This window comes from Hypomesus transpacificus, chromosome 21, assembly GCF_021917145.1.
Source record: "Hypomesus transpacificus isolate Combined female chromosome 21, fHypTra1, whole genome shotgun sequence".
NCBI classification, from domain to species: Eukaryota; Metazoa; Chordata; class Actinopteri; order Osmeriformes; family Osmeridae; genus Hypomesus; species Hypomesus transpacificus.
Genome location: NC_061080.1, coordinates 7,242,145 through 7,266,226, shown reverse-complemented (window position 1 = coordinate 7,266,226; position 24,082 = coordinate 7,242,145). Strand labels below are relative to the sequence as shown.

At 42.6% G+C, this 24,082-nt stretch overlaps 1 protein-coding gene across 1 annotated transcript; it reads left to right on the top strand.

Annotated features, from left to right (window-relative positions):
* The first annotated feature begins 18,220 nt into the window (after nucleotides 1–18,220).
* On the top strand, nucleotides 18,221–23,476 carry dla (deltaA). Its single transcript, XM_047043480.1, has 11 exons — nucleotides 18,221–18,300; nucleotides 18,632–18,934; nucleotides 19,168–19,228; nucleotides 19,332–19,589; nucleotides 20,358–20,418; nucleotides 20,551–20,681; nucleotides 20,866–21,035; nucleotides 21,156–21,372; nucleotides 21,533–22,307; nucleotides 22,400–22,508; nucleotides 22,619–23,476. Exons 1-11 carry the CDS (start codon nucleotides 18,247–18,249, stop codon nucleotides 22,622–22,624), a joined length of 2,145 nt encoding a protein of 714 aa, XP_046899436.1. The 5' UTR covers nucleotides 18,221–18,246; the 3' UTR covers nucleotides 22,625–23,476.
* The last annotated feature ends 606 nt before the right edge of the window (nucleotides 23,477–24,082 follow it).

Genomic DNA, 24,082 nt, shown 5'->3' with positions numbered 1-24,082 from the left:
CCAGGGCACAGTAAACTGTTAATCTGGCCCTGGTAAGTGAGGAGGGTGAAAAACACAGCAGGAGATGGTAGACCAGTGTAAAAATGAGTGTGCTTGTCTAAAATAAAAAGGCGTTTTCCAATTTCTTCTCAAGTAAAGCCACTTCACTTCAATTCAGCATTTTCATTTTGTAGCTGGTCAATGTCTGCCATTGACATATCTGTACCCACAGCAGTGCATCCTTCTTCAGGGTCAGCATTAGTGACCTCTATGAAACGATAATCAATAGACTCAATTTCTGATGGTCTACTCTGTCTCCTCTGGTACCTCTTCAACTTATCTGAGCCATCAGGGGTTGTGCGCTAACACTTATGGCACATAATCTGGGTGGCATGGGTCCACTGATGGTGCACCTAAAATAAAAGTGAGAGAAACAGTTAGTTTTAAAGGTATTTCACCTTGTTGAGCATCATACATTTCTTGCGTAATCCATAACCATTCTGGTTACATCCACATTCCAGTGTAAAAAGTGTAGCCTACTCTTTCCATTATATTGCTTTAAAATGTTTTATAGGCTACATGAGACACAAACTAGGGTTAGTGGGCAGCATGTGGAGCCTACTTGGGCAATTACAGGCAGAACAAGTCTTTGGATCGTTTTTCACGTGATCTGCATAGGTTCAGTACTGCTAGCTAGAGGAAACAGAAATTATTCGTTCATTTTGCCTCGGTCTTCGGGTACGAGTCTTTGGATAATTTTTCACGTGACCTGTATAGGCTCAGAAGAGGAAACAGAAAGGATTTATATACCTCGTTCACTTTCGCGTGACTAGGGGGTATTCGTCGTAGCTCGCTTAGCGGTTTAGCGAGCACATTTTCAGGCTAACATAAAACACGCCCCTCTTTTTAGTTCGTGGAAGCAACTTTCAATAAATCACCATAGTAACATATCAATTAGCACTAACCTGCTCCAGAGCAGGCTAACGTAAGTTAGCTGGATAAGCTTGCCACACCCCCGGAAAATAATTGGCAGCTCCATTTTTGAGAAACCCAGCTGACCAAGGAGATATATTCTAGTTCGATTAGCTTTCCATACCAATAGAGTTCTTCGCGATCGCCAAGATCCTTTATTTCACACGGATGAGTTCTTGTTTGAGCGTAATCGATTCAGTAATCAAGGACTCATTTATTTGCAAGACCTTGTCGGGCCGTACACTGCAAATATCACACGCCGCAGCAAGTTGTATGCTTTATGAGCTTATGCTGCTGTATGTGAATATGTAACGCTATGTTTTAAGGAATGTTTTATCTGTTGTGTCTGTGCTTTTTATGTTTCACTGTGGGAGAGTGGGAAATGTCATATCGATTCCTTTTTATGTCTTGACGTGAAGAAATTGACAAGGTTACTTGAAACTTTTACTGTGCTTCAGACTCTCTGCATAGCCTTGAGGTTTTTCGCGTCAGGTACATTTTTATACAGTATAAGCGATGCAGAAAACATTGGCAAAGCCACAGCATGCGTTGCTGTAAGAAAAGTGTAGGCCTACTTGGCGCTTAACCAGCTGATGAATCAATTCATCATATTCCCTGGCCATGTCCCAGTCAATGAAATCAAAGAGGGATTTACACATACACCTACATGCATATACACATACAGTCATGGACGAAATTGTTGGCACCCCAGAAATTTTTTCGGAAAATCAAGTATTTCTCACAGAAAAGTATTGCAGTAACACGTTTTGCTATACACATGTTTATTCCCTTTGTGTGTATTGAAAAAAGAAAACCTGCAGGACAGCTTGAATTTCTTTGGAACTTGTTTGGGGCTGCTTATCCACCATCCGTACTATCCTGCGTTGCAACCTTTCATCAATTTTTCTCTTCGGTCCACGCCCAGGGAGATTAGCTACAGTGCCATGGATTGCAAACTTCTTGATAATGTTGCGCACTGTGGACAAAGGCACATCTAGATCTCTGGAGATGGACTTGTAACCTTGAGATTGTTGATATTTTTCCACAATTTTGGTTCTCAAGTCCTCAGACAGTTTTCTTCTACTCTTTCTGTTGTCCATGCTTAGTGTGGCACACACAATCAAAGCTAAGTGAACTTCCCTCCTTTTTATCTGCTCTCAGGTGGGATTTTTATATTGCCCACACCTGTTACTTAGCCTGGCTGCCAGCCCAACTTCTCCCCGCCCCCAAAAAAATTTGGTCGGGAAGTTGGGTCTGGAGGGTCTCGTATTGGGGACCAACTACAGAAAACCAGAATCTGGGCGAACCAATGAAATTGCCGGGGCGGGCTTTATACGATGATGGACAGATGATCAACAGTAACGTAATCACCCACGTCACAAAAGAGCGCTTAAGTTGAATTCGTTTTGAACAAACATGGCTACCGCTGGAGATCTGGGATGTTATGATTCTGCCATCGAGTCTGTTTTAGAAGACATCGACAGCGCATTAATTTTGAAAGAGGAACAGAGAGACGCAATCAAGGCATTTGTCGATGGAAAATATGTTTTGGCCGTCCTTCCTAGGGGATTCGGTAAAAGTTTAATTTATCAGCTGGCCCCGATGGCCGCGAAGAAGATCGGACACAATGAAAACCCAGTGGCCATTGTGGTTTCTCCTTTTCTTTTGTGGAGTTGTAATCCTAAACGGAGAACTTGTTCGTATATGCATTGCAAGGTTGACCGTGTGAACAAATACTCCGCCTACCCTTAAATTAATTTTACAACACCGGCAAAAATCGCTTGTATTCATTCTTCAAGCATACTTCAAGTCTGCTTGTAGTTTAGTTCTGTTGACAACAAATATGTGGTGCTTAACATACGTCACATACTCTGTTGCTCTGATTGGTTGTAGATCTATCCAATTGAGTGAAGAGGCATTTGTTTTCCAGGCTCGTTTGAAACACGCCCTGTAGTCAAAGCCCAACGGAGAGTGTTCAGACTCATATTCTGACTAGAATTATGAGTATGACAACGTCAGGCTACCTGTTACTTACCCCAGGTGAGTTTAAAGGAGCATCACATGCTTGAAACAATCTTATTTATCCACAATTTTGAAAGGGTGCCAAGAATTTTGACCAGCCCATTTTTGGAGTTTTGTGTGACATTATGTCCAATTTGCTTTTTTCCTCCCTTTTTTTGTTTTGCTCCAATACACACAAAGGGAATAAACATGTGGATAGCAAAACATGTGTTACTGCAATACTTTTCTGTGAGAAATACTTGATTTTCTGGAAACATTTCTGGGGTGCCAACAATTTCGGCCATGACTGTATATAGGGTGATATCAGGTAAAATGGGCCATCAGGTAAAATGGGCCATTTAAGGTTTGGGGGTCCCAGCCCTGAAAAGTAACAGTAAAAGTAAAAGTGATTGCTTTATGGTTGCTATGGTGGGCGGGCCAATAATTCAAACAAGACTGCACCAGAAAGCTGCATGGTAAGTAGCCTGGCATACCAAATCTAACTAAACTATTATAAGGACGATAAATCTATAAATAAATAAAAACATGCGCATAAAAATGCGCGGTATCACTGCTACCCAAATTCTCAAAAACAATTGAACGTGCTGTATCTAACCAACTGTCTAACTTTCTCTCTCAGAACAACCTGCTTGACCCCAACCAATCGGGCTTTAAGACTGGCCACTCCACAGAGACTGCCCTTCTTTCAGTCACCACTGCCCTCCAGTCTGCCAGAGCGGCTTCCAGGTCATCCGTCATCATGCTGCTGGACCTTTCTGCAGCGTTTGACACGGTTAACCACCAGATCCTGCTCTCCAGACTTTCTGTGATGGGCATCACTGGCACTGCACTCCAGTGGATCTCATCCTACCTGTCAGGAAGATCCTACCAGGTCTCCTGGGGAGGCAAACTGTCAGGCCCTCGCCAGCTCTCCACTGGTGGCCCACAGGGCTCCGTCCTTGGCCCCCTCCTCTTCTCTCTGTACACCACCTCACGTGGACCAATCATCACCTCCCATGGCTTCTCCTACCACTGCTACGCTGACGACACGCAGCTGTACCTGTCAGTCCCCCCGACTGATCCGGGGATCTCAGCTATGATTAAGGCCTGCCTCGCAGGCATCTCTGCCTGGATGACCGAGCACCACCTCCAGCTGAACCTCGCCAAAACAGAACTTCTCATCATCCCGGTTAAACCCTCCATCTCCCATGATCTGTCAATCACCCTGAGATCTGCAACGGTGACCCCTTCATCCTCTGCCAGGAACCTTGGGGTTACCATGGCTGACGAGCGCTCCCTCACGGCCCACATTGCCGCAGTCTCCCGGTCTTGTAGATTCACCCTCTACAACATCCGGAAGATCAGGAGATACCTGTCTGAGCACTCCACCCAGCTGCTAGTCTAAGCAATGGTCCTCTCCAAGTTGGACTACTGCAACTCGCTGGTCTCCCAGCAAGTGCAACCCGCCCTCTTCAGAGGATTCAGAACGCAGCAGCCCGCCTGGTCTACAATCTACCCAGACACTCCCATGTTACCCCGCTCCTCATCTCCCTCCACTGGCTACCCATCAACGCCCGTATCATATTCAAGACCCTGGTACTGACCTTCCGAGCAGTGAACGGGACTGCACCCGACTACATCAAGTTTCTCCTGCAGCCTTACACCCCCACCCGCCACCTACGGTCTTCCTCAGACAACCGCCTGTTGGTCCCACCGCTCAAGACTGCCAGGTCCCAACACAAGCTCTTCTCCTGCATGGCCCCCCAATGGTGGAACCAGCTCCCCACCTCCATCAGGGACACCGACTGTCTCCCCACCTTCAAGAAAAGGCTCAAGACACACTTGTTCCGGGAGTACAACGGCACTTAGGAATGCTTGGCTAGACTTGTTGTTAGTTTCCTCCAGGATCACAATGACTCTTATTGAGTGACTTGTTGCTCTTGTAGGTTAGTTATAACGAAGTTAAGTCTTGTACTCGCTGTGAAATATTTTACTATTAATTGTTCTTCCACAGGTACAGTCCTGCACTTTTTTGTGGTTCATGTTGTTTACATTTGTAAACTTGTATGACTGCATGCTCTTATGGGTCTTCCCTTTTGGCACTTGTTTAGTTTTTTCACAATGTATGCTTCATGTTTTGGCTGCTTGCAATGTTAGGGACTACCTCGTTGTTATGATCAGTGATCTATGCTCTTTTGTAAAGCTCTCTCTTGGAAGTCGCTTTGGACAAAAGCGTCTGCTAAATGCATAAATGTAAATGTAAAAAAACTGCATAATATCTGTCTTGATGGCATCAATCAGAAATAATGTTGTTAGTTTGGTATATGAACATATTTTTTGAAAAAGTGATGTTTTTCTTGGTGGCCCAATTTACCTTAACCCACTGAGGTAAAATGGGCAACATGGTTTCAGCTAAAATGGGCCATCTTTTGTGTTACTCACAAACACACATACACATGTGTTGGAGTGTGTGTGTGAGTGTGTGTGTCACACCATAACCCCCCCAACAGTAATAATGGTAGTGGATATTTTATGTACAGTCAGTATGGCGAACGAGAAGGAAGCGAGAGGAGAGAGGGAGAAGGAAAGAGAGAGAAAAGAGAGGAGGAGCAAGGACCAGAGAGGAAAGGATACAAAGATAAAACAGGGATGGAAAGGAAGGCCAAACAATTACAAATCTGTGGAAAGAGGAGAGGATGAAGGGGGCCTTAGATGAATACATGGAGGGAGAGAAGAAAGGAAGTACAGTGAGTGTGCACCTCTTATCAAGAGCATGGGGTGTGCCGCGATCCACACTGCAAAGACGCATCAGTGGAAAGGTGACTGGCAGTGAACATGTGTCAGGGCGGAAGCCCTACCTTCCACAGGAGGCGGAAAGGCAGTTTGCTGCCACCCTGAAGACATTGGCGCAGAGGGGGTTTCCGTTCACAAAACGTGATGTCCAGCAAGTGGCCTTTGATTTTGCAGCCAAGAACAACATATCTGGTTTCTCCAAGATAGCAGGGAGGGCCGGATATTACTGGTTTAAGAACTTTCTAAAGCGCAACCCAGAGCTTGGGATGCGCAAGCTAGAGGTCCTGTCTGCAGCACGGGCTGCTGGACTCAACGAAGAGGTGGTTAGTTCAAGTCTTTTATTTGTCAGGTACACAGAACAACACAAGGTTAGACTGGGCACTGACATTCTTAAGACAAGACAACGCAAGCACCTGGCATAACATAACATAAAGTACACGGAACAAATGTACATCCATGCTGAGCTTAAATAAGTGAAACTTCCTATATATACAGATAGCAATAATAAACGACTATACTAACCCTAACCTAAAACTTCCTAAATTACAGATAACAATAAATAGTACGCTATACTAACCCTAATGCACAAAAAACCTGTTTCAACCCTATAACCTATTCTAACCTAAGTGGGGTACAGTGCAATAGTGCAAATTTGCAGATCAGTGACTATGTCAATGACCAAACAGGAGCCTGGTGGCGAGGTGCAGTGAGGTACAGTAGTGCAATGTTACTGAAAGAGCAACCAGTAGCTGAAAGTGACAGTGTATAAGTGACTAGTGTGCAGTAAAACAATGTCCATATCAGTGTCCATTGAGAAGCCTGCTGATGTTGGGTAGAAACTGTTGTCCAGTCTGCGTGTGCGCGACCGGATGCTGCGGTAACGTCTGCCAGAGGGCAACGGGGTAAAGAGACTGAAGGAGGGGAGGGAACAGTCTCTTAGAATCCTGCTGGCTTTCCTTAGGCAACGTGTGTGGTAGGTGTCCTGTAGGGCTGGGAGCTTCCTGCCGATGATGAACTCAGCAGAACCCACCACACTTCGTGGGGCCTTGCGGTCCCGGTCTGTGCAGCTCCCATACCACACTGTGATACAACCAGTCAGAATGCTCTCTATAGTGCATCTGTAAAAGTTAGTGAGGATGACTGAGTCCATACCAAACTTCTTCAGTCTCCTCAGGAAGAAGAAGCGCTTACGGGCCGCTTTGACCACCTTGTCCGTGTGAACAGACCAGGTGAGGTCATTGCTGATGTTCATCCCGAGGAACTTGAAGCAGCTGACCCTCTACATGAGACCACTAACTTACATTTGACATTGTATGGGACAATGTAAGCTTTCACCGTCACCCACTCATCAGGATTCACTGCCCATCAAAGAATGCTGATGGTGCTCATATCACCTGACTCCCTATTCCTTAGTCCTATCCAGGAGGTTTTTTCTGCATGGAGGTGGAGGGTTTATGAGCATCGGGCTCAAAACCAGAGCTCCCTGCTCCAGACAATGGATGCTGCTTGTGATGATGTCACAGCAGATCAGTGTAGGGGATTGTTGCGGCATGAACAACAATTCTTCCCCTGTTGCATCGTAAGGGAGAACATCAGATGTGATGTCAATGAAATCTGTGGCCAGACAGACAGTGAGGACGACAACTAGTGAAACTCCTATGGAGTTAGATTAGTTTCATAATTCAAACAAACAAACGCAACACGATTCAAACAAACTTAACACAATCCAAACAAACTTAACACGATTCATACAAACATAACACGATTCAAACAAACAAAAGTAACACGATTCAAACAAATGTAACACGATTCACAAATAAATGACCCTATTACATTCGTTTGCAACCTGACAAACACAAGTTACAAATCCCTGCATTCGTTGGTGTGAATCCCTGCATTCGTTGGTGTGGATTTCTGGAACTTTCCTGACGCGCTTAGATTCACAAATGCATTTTTTCTAAAAGATATCCTCTGCAGCCAAGCAGATCGTCTCTTCCAATTTTAGCCAATCACCGGAGAATGTCTAATATGGGTAGACGGGCTCTGCGTTAGCCTAGGAAACACGGAAAATGACTAAACATGAATCCTGCCATTCTCAGCAATATTCAATCACGTATGATCATCGGTTTAATAAGATTAACAAGCAATATTTCACCTACATGCTACCAGACGACATTGCTCGTGATCTGAAGGAGACGATGTCCGTCATTATGGCAGGTTGTTGAAGTCCACATAGACACGTTAATGTGAAATACATTTGTGAATCGTGTTACGTTTGTTTGAATCGTGTTACGTTTGTTTGTTTGAATCGTGTTATGTTTGCATGAATCGTGTTACGTTTGTTTGGATCGTGTTAAGTTTGTTTGAATCGTGTTGCGTTTGTTTGTTTGAATTATGAAACTAATCTAACTCCATAAACTCCAGCTTTGCTTTACTTTCTTACTGTATGTGTTTCCTTCTTGCCATGAAATGCACCCTCTGCAACTCTGACTAGGAAGAGGTCAGATGCCTGAAAAGTACTGTGGTTACTCATACTAGTCCCCTCAGTGTACAATAGGAATCATTTGATGCTGGGATATACAGAACAGACAATAGAGGAAGTGCATTTCATGCCAGGCTTACTGTAATGCACCCCCTGCTAACTCTGACTAGGAAAGTGTCACTTGCCTGAAACTTACTGTGGTTACTCATACTACTAGTGGAGGTTATATATAATGTTAGTTTTGATGTGCTTTTTGTATGAAAGTATATTGTGCTGTACACATTTCCTGTTACAGTAACCATGATGTATGGCAATTACAGTAACAATTTCCATGGCAGTGTAAGTGCAATATGTGATGTAAAACCTTGTAGGCTACTCTTGAATTACTGTAATCTTTTTTATGTTTGATACACATTTACATGTATTCATTTCGCAGACGCTTTTATCCAAAGCGACTTCCAAGAGTGAGCTTTACAAAAGTGCATAGGTCAATGATCCTAAACAACGAGATAGCCCCCAAAAACATTGTGGTTAGCCAAAACATGAAGCATACATTACAGTATTGTTGCCTGCTTTTCTACAGGTACACTCTTGCACTTTTGAGGTTCATGTTGTTTAGTTGTAACTTGTTTGGCTACATGCTCTTATGATTCTTCTCTTTGGCAATTACTGTATTTGGGTTTTTCACAATGTATGCTTCATGTTTTGGCTACCCGAAATGTTTGGGGCTATCGCGTTGTTACTGTATGGTCAGTGACCTATGCACTCTTGTAAAGCTCTCTTGGAAGTCGCTTTGGATAAAATCATCTGCTAAATTAATAAATGTAAATGTAGATTGAGACACATTGTATTCTGGAAAGAAAACTACTACTACAGTAACTGTAGCACAGTGCACATGAGGGATATTTCTAAGGTCCACTGCCATACTGACAAAACATCTAAACATTTTGACCTGCAGTGTTTACACAATGCCAAAGGGACTTTTCATTTTGGGGGCACTGACTATTTGTATGAGAAAAGGATTTAGTTTTGACTGATAAGTTATCTGTTTTAGGAAAGAGATGACCCTTTGCAGGTGTTCCATGGTGTTTTGCTGAACCATCTGGGTTATTTTGGCAAATGTATTTAAAGGTTTGAGAATGTCCTTTTTTCTCGAGAGATGAGTCAAAGCAATCGAGAAGGAGCTTTTCATTTTGGGGGCACTAACTATTTATATGAGAAAATGATTTGGTTTTGAAGCATGAGATAACTGTTTTGGGTGAGATATGACCTTTTGAAGGTGATCTATGTAGTTGTGCTGAACCATATAGGCTATTCTGCTAAATGCACGTGGAGCTTTGAGAATGTAATTTCTGTTTCAAGAATTGAGCCAAAGCCATGGAGAAAAACTGCAACTTAGCTTCAACCCTTACGACGACCCTCGACCTCTGTTTGCAACACAGTGTTGTTGTTGTTTTTGGAAATTGCCTTAAAAATTGCCTTAAAAATTGCACTAAAATTACTCAGATGGACCAAGCCAAAAGCCATGTCCCCTGAGGTTGTTTGACACGCTTTACGTACAAAGTAATTTGCATTACATTTTCTAATCCTTTTTGGCAGGGTTGATGCGTACAACCCCAACAAGGAAATGAAACTGCAAATGTGACACCCTGACATCATTGAAGCATTTCATAATTTTTTATCAGATGCTTAAAGCATTTAATTTATCATTTGCATTCTGTCAGGAATAATCTTCCATAAATCCTGCTAGGCATCCAAATGTAACTTTCAAATGGATACTAAAATTTCAAAAGAGTTGTTTGTGCCCCCTAGTGGGCATGTGGTAAGTGTTATGGTACTGTACAATTCTCTGATATTGGTGGGACACCTAGGCTTTGAAAAAGTCAACTGCAGCAATTGCATAATAATGGGTCTACATAGCACACTGAGACTATGACAAAAAAAAATATTCAAAAATGGGGAATCTATACACAATCTAGAACAGACAAACTCTTGTAGGACTCTGCAGGTGGCTTACTGTCATCTATATGAATATGGTTATGTAACCTATACAATTACAATATAATGCATTTAAAATGCTACACATTTTACAGCAATTATAGTGTCACTATATTTTCATTTAATGATGTAAAAAAAAAAATAATAATTCTGACAGAGATTTATGTTCAAAACCTTGTATGAGTCAACACACTCAGCTCATAGGCTGGCCACAGAGGGATTTATGTAGTCTCAAAAACAACAGCAGAAGCGAGTGGGAGTAAGATTGTGAGCATCGAACAGCAGTAAAAACAGAGTACACCAAGTTCAGTGAGTGGGAGGGAGGCCATGTGGAGGTAAGTGGGAAAAAAGCTAGTATGGAAGATGCCTTGAATATGTTGAATGTTAAATTCATATGTAGTGAACTATCAGTGATTGATCATTTTAAGTGAATATTGAATTAAACTTGCCAATACATATGTAAATCTAAGCAACAGAATCATTAACCAACTGATGATTTAGGCGTACTTAAGGATTAATCAATGGAATGACAACAGCAACAGAGAGACAATGTAGGCAATAAAGGAAACTGTGGTTCGTATAGACCTATATCCCGTGTGAACATACACACACAACACAAAATCACCATTCTACCAACTGGCAAAACAATCGGCTAAAAACATCTAACTGATGATAAACTACACACCTAATCCGAATCTTTAGAAAGCGCAGAACTGGCAAATATATTTACACAAACCCACCCCATTTTCACTCCTCTCTTCTCTGTCTTTTTGATGGGACCATGCAACCCCCGTTCTCCCTCCCCATCTCCTCCCTCGTTCTCCTCACCCATGGGCCCTATCTCTCTTTCCCTTGGGGGACAGAGCCCTTAGACTCTATAGTTATGGGGCAGGGCCATCTGTCAGTGTGCACATTCACGCAACCACCAGAAGGCCACAACATGTGCTGATTTAAATGAAGAACCTAACTTTCCCAGGACACACAGGCATGACCCCGGCAGCCGTACCCCCCCCCCCCCCCCCCCCCCGTCTCCTCGTGCTCACCTCACTCCCTCTAAATGCACCAATGTCCCCAGCCATCCCTATCCATCCCCTGCCCCGGACGCCACCCTCCTTCCCACAAGAAATACTGTCTGCATATGAATCAGTAAATTAGAGCCCAACCCTTTCAACACCCGCCACCCCTCCCTTGTTGTATGGTAATGACTGTGCAATGTGGACCTTTTTATACACAATGATGGATTTCCACCTTAGCAGCTGATAGGGGGGCGCTCCTCCGTGGGTTGTAGGGTGAAATAGAGTTGGGTGGGGTGTGTGTGCGAAGAAGGGATATGTAGTGATAAGGATGGTGGGGGTCATAATAGTCTTTAGTGAAGCGTGTGTGTGTGCGCTATTGTGCTTTAGGGTGTTCAAAGGAGATCCGTTAATAGTTCAAATTAAAATGTATAGGGATCATTTATTGTAATTCTACATATGCGTGTGTGCGTACCCAGTTTATGGTTTTGTGTGTGTGTTTGTGTGTACTTGGAAACAAACATTGGGGGAGCAATGGGGGAAGAGATTGGACTGTCTGTGGGACCCAAGCGTAGGACAAAGGGACCGGCAGGGGGATGGGGCTGGGGAGGTTGGGGTGGGCCAAGGGTGAGTGTGTGTCACACGCTTTCGCATTGTGGCTCGGTCAACAGGCGTGTGCCACGGGTGTTGTCTCAACTCCCCTGTGCCTGCTGTCCAGCTCTGGCGGGGGAAGCCATGAGAACCAAACCCTGGGTCTATAATGAGGGGTGTGCTGTTTCTTATCAAAGATGGACAAGGCAATGTTAGAATCATCATTACAACCCCATTCAATGACAGAGAGGCTTCCCCCGGATGGGAAAATATTTCATAAAAACCGGCAAAATATTATATTATATTTTTCTTTGAATTATCTGCAATATGGTACTTAAATGTTTTTATTATGTTGGAGCGATTAGATACTACCGACATTAGGGGTGGGCGATATGGCCAAAATCTCCTATCACGGTATGAGTAATTTTATATCACGGTTACGGTATACATCACGGTATAGTAATTGTTCTGTAAATTCAATTAAGAAATGGTACAAAATAACCATACCGTACTTCATCATCACACTTGATTATTTATCACAAACAAAAACAACTGCCTCACATGAGACAACACTTGAGTTAAAAACAAAAATGATTCACACCTTCACAAAATCAACCACAAACAAATTATTTCTGCATATGCAGGTAGCAACGCTGGTGCTAAATAACTATTTAACTCGTCCCCATGACGCCGGGTAAGTAGCTAGCTCCTGAGACTTCTCACCAAAAGAACAAAGGGGAACCTTCGATTAAGACATGTTCTAGGTACTGTACCTGGCGAAAAGTACCTGAACTCTCCTAGATCTTAAGCTACGGCACTAATGCTGAATGCTCGCTGATATAGCTCTGTCTTAATAGAACGGCGTATGTATGCATCGTTGCTAACGTGTGCTGACGTTGTGACTGTATGTATGTGAGAAAGACGCGTAAGTGACAGAGAGATGGAGGGAGAGCAGGGAAAGGAAATGCAGCTGAAAGAATTTGCTGCGTGTTTTAACGTAAATGGTGTTAAAAACTTATTTTTTTAAGAAACGCAATATGTGGCGGCCGGTGTTGATTTTTAGTCTATGTGTGGGAATGGGAAACACTGAGAAGTATACCGCAGTTGATACGGCATAGCCAAATCTCTCCCGGTAGTCAAATGTCTATCGTCGCACAGTATAGGCCTATACCGTCATACCGCCCAGCCCTAACCGACATACACTGTTCTCACAATGCAATTGTAATATTTTGTGAATCATATCATCACCAGTTGTTTCACAAATAATGCTAGGTCTTTACAGGTCTATACAACAGTGTTACCGATGATGTAACAATACAGCCACATAACATCAAAAATATGCCTTTCATCACAGTCCACTCTTTCCAGATTATCTTGAGAATCTATATCAATAAGATTATAGTGTCATACACCATAACTCATACAAAGTTTGTCATCATCAACATGAAGCCAAAAAACATGCTGTTAAGTTGTGGTTCTTTCTCAGTGTCCCATCCGACTCCTTTTTAATGGGTTGCGCTGGCCTGTGTCCCTGGCCAGAGAGAACGTTGTCATGTAGGGGAGGACCGTGACACAGCTATGGCAGCTGGCGGCCCAGCTTGCAGGGCCAATTCCTGACAATGAAGAGCCGTCCCCCTCGGGGCAGTGATTTAGGACAGGGGTCTCTGGACAGCCGCTGGAGAGGACCCTTTTAAAAAGGACACTACCCCTCCCCAACTCTTCCTCTCGTTCCCTATTCACTATAGCCCCATACTGGTTTCTGCACCTTGTAGCCTCCACCCAAATCCCCTCATCTCTCCTGAGACCTGAGCAAGAGGCTAAGGGATGGACCTGGAGAATTCCTGAGGTGGACTTTGTTGACATTACTGAGCCACAATGGGGAAGACAACAGGTGCTCATGGATCCTCTGTCCTGGGCAGCAGCTGAGAGATAGGGTATGGACTATTATTGCTATTATCAGGGGCTATACCTACTGGTGGGCTGTTGGCTTGTCCTTTTCCCGCTCATCTCCAGCACAGTTCCCTCCCCTATCTGTAACCTAGTCTTTTCCTCCTGGTTCCCACAAGCCTTTCTTTCACACAAATCCTCAGCTAACACCTGCTGCCACTGCTTTAGTTTCTCAAATTAGCCAAGCAGCCACTTAAACCACAATGCTGAATCCGTTCCTTCTTACTTCTCTATGGTCTCTTGATGTGTCTTAAGTAGAAGAAATGTTTAGCTAAACAAAATGATAAACGTATGTAGTAATTTAATTTATAGAATATTTATATGGGTCAAGTCAGTTTATTTATAGAGCTCAAAAAACAGCCAATGCCGACCAAAGTGCTGTACAAAGTCATCAGATAAGGCAAATATCTATATGGGTGCGTCAAGACATTACCTTCCCAAACTAAATGATGATAATTTTTTCTGGTATGCCTCAAATGAGCAGTCTTCCAATAGATTGTTTGGCCTGGCAACATGACATTACTGATAACAAAGACTCTTAACAGAGCAAGTGTCCTGGGGATATGGGGAGTATATGGTTACCGCGTCCCTGATCTTTCCTATTGTGGTTTCCCTGTCTCATAGAAGGTTGAAAAGAAACGTGCACATATGGGCCCACAACGCAGGTGTCTGCGTCTGTTCAATTCAGGGCAGATGCTCATGGTAGAGAGAAAGACTAAGAAAACAATCATAAGGGAGGTCTCTAGTCACAAGATATGTGTATTCACAATGTTGACCATTTCGAGCAGATTGCGCTGACACTGACACTGTTATGGGTGTCCAAAATATTCTACAATATCCCACAGTTTGTCAATTTATCTTTACTCTATATATAATGTGTAGCATGTGCATGTATTCCGGCAACTTTAAACTTGTGTTATAAAATGTGTGTATTGCCTTGTTTTTGTTCTTCTATAGTATTGAATCTGTAAAAAAATAAAAAATAATACTCACAGCACTTTATTCAGGCTTTATTCTGAGCTTGTCTTTGTCTGTCTCCACTTTATAGAATTCAGACCATGTTGTAAATCCATAAATTATAACCATGGGTATTTGGTATGTGTAAAGGTAAAACATTAGTTAGTGAATTATCGATTTATTCATAGGGACCCATGCTATGATGCGTCAACGCACTGGTGTAGCCCTAGGGAATCTGGCAGATGTATTTTGATCAACATTGGCACGCGACTGGCCACAGCAACCTCAAACGCCTTCTCTACCTCCCCCTTAGTTCCTCGTTTCTGTCTCTATCTCTCTCACACGCACAAACACACACACACACTGCTCCATACACCCCTATGGAGTGCGTCTGGGCCCCCCCACGTAAATATTACGGCACTCTTCCACAAACATTAGCCAAGCACGTCCAAGGCAACAATATATGCAAATGAGACAGCAGCACGGCCGGGGACACCCGTGGATTGGTTTGAGCCCCTACTTCATGCAGCTGGCCGTAATCTGATCTGGACACAAAGGCCTTCTTGCTCTCAAGATTTCAGCAGGTACACAGGCGAGTCGTTTAGTAAGACAAGCAACAGACCACAATAGTATTCGCCGTTGTTATGTTACATTGTTTTACATTGTTTTACTGAAATTGGTTTTAAAATATGCATCACAAATGCGCCGAACATGTGGTTTTCCTCTGGGCGATATAAAATGCAAAATACCAACAAAAACGGGTCCTGATTTTACAATTGAACAAGACCTGTGAAGTAGTTAATCTGTTTAGAACGTTCAGGCATAGTCATTGTGGCGCATTGATCATCAACTCCATTCAAGCTAATAATATTCTCCACACCACTTCATATGATCGATATCGTGTGATGCATCCCATGTTTACGTTCCCACGAGTTACCATGTGGTGTCTCTTCGGGGACGAAAACTTCTGGCTTCCCCTCGCCATATGGCCCCGGATACCCATACCGTTACAGGTTCTTTAACATGCTTCCAGATCAGTTTAGACGGTGCCCAGTAGAAAGTGGCGTATAGAGACGTGCGCTTGAGGGAGGGAGGGAAAACGACGTTGGGTAGTGGCAGATGGCTTGTAAGGGCCTGGCAGCGTCTGAAGGCGTGTCGTGGCCCTTCACAGAGAATCCCTGAGGGCTACCCGTGCATTCAGAATCAATGAAAATTAAAGCCCAGAGAATGGATGAATAGTCAGACCTCGAGTCACCCTTTTTGTTAGCGACAGCTACTGGTGGGCAAGAGTTAAACTACAACAGCCCCCTACAGTAGCACTTTAGTTAAACAGTCACCCCCGTAGCCATCATTTTTGGAGGAAATTATAAAAAGGAGCATTCTGTCCCAACTAGTTTAGCGGCAGCCTGAAAACGCTGGTATTGTAGGGAAGAGGAATATATATGTCAAGTCGAGGCTTATAGTCCTCATTAAATCAAACATAGGGTCTACAGACATGCATTTAATTTGACCAAGGTGCCCCTTAAGCGAAATGGTTCAGGTGCAATACATGGACAAGTCTCAAATGAACAACCTTGGATGAATACAAACCAGGCTATTTCACTACAAGGAAAAAAACAAAAGCACTGTGATCACCCATTTTATATTTGTGTTGTCATTATGGTCAACAGGTAGCAAAGCAGCCTCTAATCGTAATAAATTGGGGTATACAAGTTAAAACCCACCTTGCATATCAATAAAGTGACTCGATGTATCTGTGTATAGTAACTACTAACCTTAGGCCATGTCCATTATCCTAAAGAAAATCACACTTATAATGAACGACCTAATTAAAAAAAAACTACCCCACCCCCAACACACCCTTCCCACAAAAGTACAAATGGGTCTGATTCTGTTGGTGACCAACATTATGTTAGAGACTAAAGTTTTTCATTATTCAAACATGGCGGGCAACCAAATAGTCTATTTGACTGCGCTGGTTATGTTTTGTAAGGTAAAGTATTTTAAAGTTAGGGACAATGTGACTATGGGGGCGCGCGCCCAGAGAAGCTCGCTCACTGTTAAATTGTGGGGAGAGCAGGTGCTGCTCGAATTACCATACAGCTGAGCGCACACAGAGGGAGTGAGAGAGCAAACTTATTTCTTCAACTCACAATAACAAAGTGCCCTCAGGACTGCCACGCGAATGCCTCTCAGTCGCTCACAAACACGCGCACACACTTTCTTTATTCTCTTCGGGAATTAGAAATCGAGAGCAAAGGAAATCTGTGTCCATATAAATGCAGCTTTTGCTAGCGTTTACCTCTCTACATTTGCTGCCAAGGAATGTGCATTATTCTGTAATTTGTCATGTTCATTCAAAATAAAACATCCTTCCACAACTATAAATGTTTGAACGGTTACACAATACAATTAACTGAGTATGTGTCCAACAATGGCACGCATACAGTATGCCCACAAAACAACTAAAAACATTTATAACGATTAATATTACTGATAGACTAATCATAAGAATACATGCATAGTCATAAAAATACATACTACTTGGCTAGTAGTTAATCATAATCTCACTGTATGGCATAAGTTAAACTGCCTTTAAATCTAAATGAGCCCATTCTAATTTTATATAAAAGTTTTTAATTATTCATATATTGCTTCAACAATTTGTTCAAGCAGATTTGACTTCAGACTGGCTTTGTCATTTCAACCATTAACAGCTAATACAGTAGTAGGCCTACACCGTGAGACAAACACAAAGCTGTAAGATTACACAGACCTACACAGGACTAGAGTGCATGTGTACAAACATGGACAAAGCACGAAACAGTACAACATTGATAAAACAGGATACACTGTAAAACGTATTGTATCCTTTGGCCAGTTCGCGGAAATAGTTTCACATAGGGTAAAACTATTTATGTCCAAATTCGATCCTCACATGACGACACGAGTATGGGGTGGTATTCCATTGTGATTCCTCGAGACGCATTGGGGGTAGAGAATTTGCATGTTATTACCATAGCATGCGCCGGCCCATATAAAACTGGCTGCAGACGGCCTACACTTAAGACAAACGCACAGATAATGTTGAGTGAAGACGTTGGAAGGAATCGGGGAAGTGGGCCTATGTTGGATGACTGACAAATATTTTCTTGGGATAGACCAAGACAAACAAAAAATCAACTTCCTAATTTTGTCGCCCTCTCTGTTTCTACGAGGAGACAAAAAATGTATATTTATTTCTACACTTTTTCAATTGGGATTATTGTAATGGAATTTTAGAGTAGTTAAGCCCAGGTCCAATATTTATTCATTTTTTGACCGTTGGGATTTATCTTTGTTTCATGGACATGAACGAAAACGACGTGAATGATACAAGCAACTGATGCTAAGACTTAAAAGCTTGCTCAATGAATCATTCCCAGAGTTGTGGACACATTTGAAAGGAAGTATCCGGAGGATAAGTTGAGCAAAGCTGCCCCAAGCCTTTTAACGTATATTTATTTATTTAATATGGGGCGCACCATCCTTTTGACAATTGCCGTTCTTTCCATCTTATTATGCCAGGTAAGACACACACACATACAGATATAGCCTATGTAATCATACATGTTATGCATCACCAAGTTTTAGAACCCTTTACTGGGGTGCTGCACTATCATTTAGCCTACTGCTGTGCACTTTACGTAATCCTGTATAGTTTTGTTTAGTGTAGCCTTATGTAGCCCTGTGTTGTTCTATGTAGCACCTGGAGATGGTAGTTTCGTCTCATTGTATTAGCTAGACTATATAGCCTAGCTAATTGACTTAAAATAAAAGCAGTCTAAAGTCTTAAGTAGCCTCGGCGACAATCATCTTTTGCATGAATAATAAACATCTTTAACCTTTTTTTTAACAGGGTTTTTGTTCGGGAGTTTTCGAACTTAAATTGCAAGAGTTTTTGAACAAGAAGGGAGTCCAGGGGAACAAAAACTGTTGCAAGGGCGGGCTTGCGTCTTCGTTTCAGCAGCAATGTGAATGTAAAACATTTTTCAGAATCTGTTTGAAACACTATCAACCAAATGCATCACCGGAGCCACCTTGCACCTTCGGAGGCGCTGTTACACCAGTGCTTGGGTCTAACTCTTTTCAAGTTCCCGAAATCATCCCAGAGAGTTCATTCACGAACCCAATTAGAATAAACTTTGGTTTCACATGGCCGGTAAGTCAAAAACATTTCCCCCAAAAGTTTTTAATGTAAACCACATGTTAATTTAAGATGATTTTTCCGCGTCTAAAAGTGTGAAGGCTTCAACACCGAACACAAACGCATATGACGTCTGTGTTGAATTGTTTGAAATCTCTTGTTACGCATTAGCTAGTAGTACAATCTGCTAGATGCTATCTCCATCTCCGCTGGCCACCTGTTTTATGTAGCCATTTGTATCTTTTCAGGGGACATTCTCGCTGATCATTGAGGCATTGCATACAGACTCCAAAGAAGATCTTTCTACAGGTATGAAAAAAAGGCAATCCTAGAGAGGTTTGGTTATTCTGGTCCAGGTTGTTGTTTTGCCTCGCTGACATGAGTTAATGATCCCTCACATTTACATTTTCAGATAATCCAGACCATGTTATCAGCACAATGGCCACTCAGAGGCATCTAACGGTGGGAGAGGAATGGTCTCAGGACCTGCACACCGGTGGAAGAACCGAACTGAAGTACTCATACCGTTTTGTGTGTGATGAGCACTACTATGGCGATGGGTGCTCAGTGTTCTGTCGTCCCAGAGATGATGCTTTTGGCCACTTCACATGTGGAGAGCGCGGCGAGATTGTGTGCGATGCAGGGTGGAAAGGACAATATTGCACAGAACGTGAGTTTTTCCTATTAAATATTTGGAATGGACTTTGGAAAAGCATTGTTGTACGATGAATGCAGTAGGGCGAATGCTCTTTCAAGCATGGAATAATATATTTCCGTTTGGCGTATAGGCCTATTATATATATATATATATATATATATATATATATATATATATATATAAAAATATGCTAATATGAATACTTATGAATACTTTTAATTCCCAAAAAATATTTGCCATTAAATTTAACTTGTGCGAAAACACCACGCTTCTACACGCTCCCACACACACACACACGACCACTTGATTTATTCAAATCAGGCTGAGGAAAGTTTTTGGAATAATCTCACGCGTGCCATACATTTGCATGCTACGTCCGATTCGTTACTCTTGGAGTGGGTTGGATGCTGATTGGCTGATGCGGGTGGGGTATTGTTTGAAGTGGGCAGCTGCCGGGAGAGAGTAGACAATGGGGCAGCTGTCGCGCACTGGCACCATACTCACCAGCTGTCCACTCTTATCTTCCCCAATCCAAGACATTTAAGGGGAGTTGTGTGCACTGAATGAATATGAGTTTTGACCCTCAGCAAAAGAAAAAGGGTCCACGCATATACTCTTTGCCTTCATATGTACTATTTTATTTCTGTGACTGGGTGTTATTTACAGCTACTGAGTTTAAGGATCTACATGTAAAGCAGTTATGATATCAGTGATACAACTACTGCTCGTTTTTTTTCACTTATTGCCATTGTCCATATGTTATCTGATTTTTTTTTCTAGCTATCTGCCTGCCAGGATGTGATGAAGAACATGGCTTTTGTGAGAAGCCAGGGGAGTGCAAGTAAGTTTATCAGTTAAAACTGAGTCTCAAATAAAAAATACACAATTATTGTATTCAGAAAAGACTTTGTAGGGTATATGACATAACTTGCCACAAGAGGACAAACTGATATATATTAATATTGGTTGACAGGTGTAGAGTGGGGTTCAAAGGTCGCTACTGTGATGACTGCATCCGTTACCCAGGCTGCCTCCATGGGACCTGCCAGCAGCCGTGGCAGTGTAACTGTCAGGAGGGCTGGGGGGGGCTTTTCTGTAACCAAGGTGAGTAACTCTGAAAAGAGAGAGAACAACTTGACAGTGAAACCAAAGTTTCTTGAAAGAAAATACATTACAAACAACCTTACAGAACGAGTGTCCGGGTGGGAGAGAAGACATGTTTTCTTTGCTGTTGTTCGGCCATATGTCCCTCTATAGCAAATCAACATGTGCTGTGGTGTCTTTCCAGATCTCAACTACTGCACTCACCACAAGCCCTGCATGAATGGGGCTACTTGTAGCAACACTGGCCAGGGAAGCTACACCTGCTCCTGTAGGCCAGGCTTCACGGGCTCCAGCTGTGAGATTGAAGTTAATGAGTGTAGCGGGAAGCTCTGCCGCAACGGAGGAAGCTGCACTGTGAGTACAATCATCATCAGCGTTCCAAGATGTAGACCCTTATGTTTAGGAGGTATTAGAATGATGAATATGACTGGGGTGATATAGCAACCACTAAAACATTCCACTTGCTTTTCTTAGGACATGGAGAACAAATACACATGTGCTTGCCCTCCTGGTTTCTATGGTAAAAACTGCGAGCTAAGTGCCATGACATGTGCGGATGGGCCCTGCTTCAATGGAGGCCGCTGTGCTGACAACCCTGATGGAGGCTACTTCTGCCAGTGTCCCACAGGCTATGCCGGCTTTAACTGTGAGAAGAAGATTGACCATTGCACTTCCGGTCCATGTTCAAATGGTAAGGAGGAAAATGGTTAAGATGACCAAAACATGGTCATTTGTTGATCTGGAAAACATATCACTTGAATGAATTGAACATGAATTGCAGTCCTTTGGAAAACAGTTTGTCTGCAAACTCAAGACTAAATATTAACACCAATCCTGTTCTCTGAACATAGGTGCCCGCTGTGTTGATCTTGTCAACTCCTACCTGTGTCAGTGTCCGGAAGGATTCACAGGGATGAACTGCGACCACACGGGAGACGAGTGTTCAATGTACCCTTGCCAAAATGGTGGTACCTGCCAGGAAGGCCCAAATGGGTACATTTGCACCTGCCCTCCAGGCTACACAGGGCATAACTGTAGTTCCCCCATCAGCCGGTGTGAACACAAACCCTGCCACAATGGCGCCACCTGCCATGAAAGGAACAACCGGTATGTGTGCGCTTGTGTACCTGGTTACGGTGGCCGCAACTGCCAATTTCTTCTCCCAGAGCATGCTGCTCTCCGAGGCTCTGAAATTCCCTGGATGGCCATTGGTTCTGGGGTGGCACTGGTGTTGTTGCTGTTGGCGGGCTGTGCAGTGTTGGTGGGTTGCATCCGCTCTAAGGTGCAGCGTAGAAGTCAGGGTGACGTTGGTGAAGGAGAAACCATAAACAACCTAACCAACAACTGTCATCGGAGTGATAAGGACCCTGCAGTTAGCATTGTCGCAACATCTGGCATTAAGAACATCAATAAGAAGATGGACTTCTGCAGTGACCCTGATGAGGGAGCTTCACCTGGGAGGAGCAGCTACAAAAGCCAACACCCGCCGGCGGACTATAATCTTGTGCATGAGGTCAACTACGAGCAGGCGGCCAAGGAGTTGACACTAGAGGCAGCCTGCGAGGAGAAGTGCCAAATGCTGGACTCATGCGGGTTTGAGGAGAAACGCACCAAACGATTAAAAAGGTAAGAGGGCCTTTTAATTAAGTGCAAATTCTTTAAATTTGATTCCTAACATATATCAGGTACCAGGTTGTTAACTTTTATATTTTCAACAGTGATGCAGCAGAAAAGAAAGTTCCAGAAATGTCTGCATGTGCGGACACAAAGTACAAATCCGTGTTTGTGATGTCAGAGGAGAAGGATGAATGTATAATCGCAACCGAGGTAGGTCTGAACTATTTCTATTCATTTAACTTCAACTCCAATTGTTTTATAAAAAACTGAGTCTTACATAAAAATAATCTAATGGGGATTTGTTTTTCCTATCGCTTTAGGTGTAACAAGCCACAAAGAGGCTGTTGCTCATTGGCTCTATGGGAGAGTTTTTATACTCCTTCAAATGCTGCTCTAACCCTAGGGGGAGGTGTCCTGCCTTGAGACTGCTGCTGATACTGAGACGTTTAACTGATATTCAGAGTGAGCTGGTTCTCTACTGGAAACTAAGCGCAGACAGTTGCGGCCTGTGGGATAGGAATCGGAGGGGCAAAGACGTTTTACCTTTTAAAGACACCACTATTCATGCTTCCGTCCACTTTCAAATTGTTTATAAGATTTTTAATCAAATCGAGAAATGTCAGTCACAGAGAGCATTTGGTTAGTGTAAATGGAAACGTTTGAAGTTTTTGCAACATTTGCACCCAGCCCTTTTCTCTAACCTACAAGCCGTTGCTGAGCGCAGGAACTGCATCAAACGGTGGATGTTTGGCCATACTGGCCTGTTTTTCACAAAGCTGTTCATATGGGCTGTGATCCCGTCACTAACCTGTGAAGACTGTTAACGTGTACTTGATCACTGTGTAAAACTGGAGTGTATTGTTTCTAAGCCCTCTGAACCATTTATGACATAGTATTGTTATTGGACATGCGTTTTGTCTATTTCCTTAAAAAAAAAATATTGATAAGGATTATTTGCTTTTATAAAAAGAAAAAAAAGATATTGATGACAAGATATATGATTTAAATTTGTATAATTTAATTGTTATTTTATTTGGTGGTGTTGTATATTTGTGACATTATTATTTAAGTTTTTTTTATTGCTGATATTTGCAAAGGCACTTCAGGTCAATGGGATTGTTTTTTTTTAAAGAAATGTTATTTAAGGAAGGACTGTACAAAATGTTACTACTTTTACTGTCTCCATTACTGTTTTTAGTGAAGGATTTAGCTAAGACTATTTTTCCAAATAAATATTGAACTTTGAACTTTTTGTCAGCCTGTGCTTGCTGTAAGGGATTCTTTAGGGTCTGTGAGCAAAGTTAATCAGTAACATCTGTTGGCTACCCCATGGTGAGCTATTCTGTGCTGACACTGTTAGCCACTACCAGTAATTGAAAGTGACTCCCTGGAGACCAAAGGGGACTATTCATAAAAATGTCCCCACGCTAGATTTACCACTCCCAATTGGTCTCAATGAATAAACAAGGTAAAGAACTAACGCTTTTCCAAATAAAAAAGTAAATAAACAGTTTGGAACAAATAAGCTTCAATGTGTAATTTTAAGTTGATGATTACGTTTCTCTCAAATAGAAATAAAAAATTTGGAACTTGAATGGACTTCAAGAAAAAGTACATTTTAACATAGCAATTTGCCCATTCAACTTCCAAGATGTTTCTATGAAATAAAAGAATACACTTTTGGACAAAACTTAGTAACTTAATTTAAAACCCAATGATGTTGGCCTCTTAAGAGGTTTATCGCATCATGGCATTATAGGAACAGACTTCCGCAGACAATGATG

Excerpts from the sequence above, each read along its gene's own strand:
- dla (XM_047043480.1), top strand. The coding sequence starts at position 18,247 with ATGGGGCGCACCATCCTTTTGACAATTGCCGTTCTTTCCATCTTATTA. Across the intron at positions 19,590-20,357 it reads AGGACAATATTGCACAGAAC|CTATCTGCCTGCCAGGATGT; the intron begins GTGAGTTTTTCC and ends TTTTTTTTCTAG. Across the intron at positions 21,036-21,155 it reads GCAACGGAGGAAGCTGCACT|GACATGGAGAACAAATACAC; the intron begins GTGAGTACAATC and ends TGCTTTTCTTAG.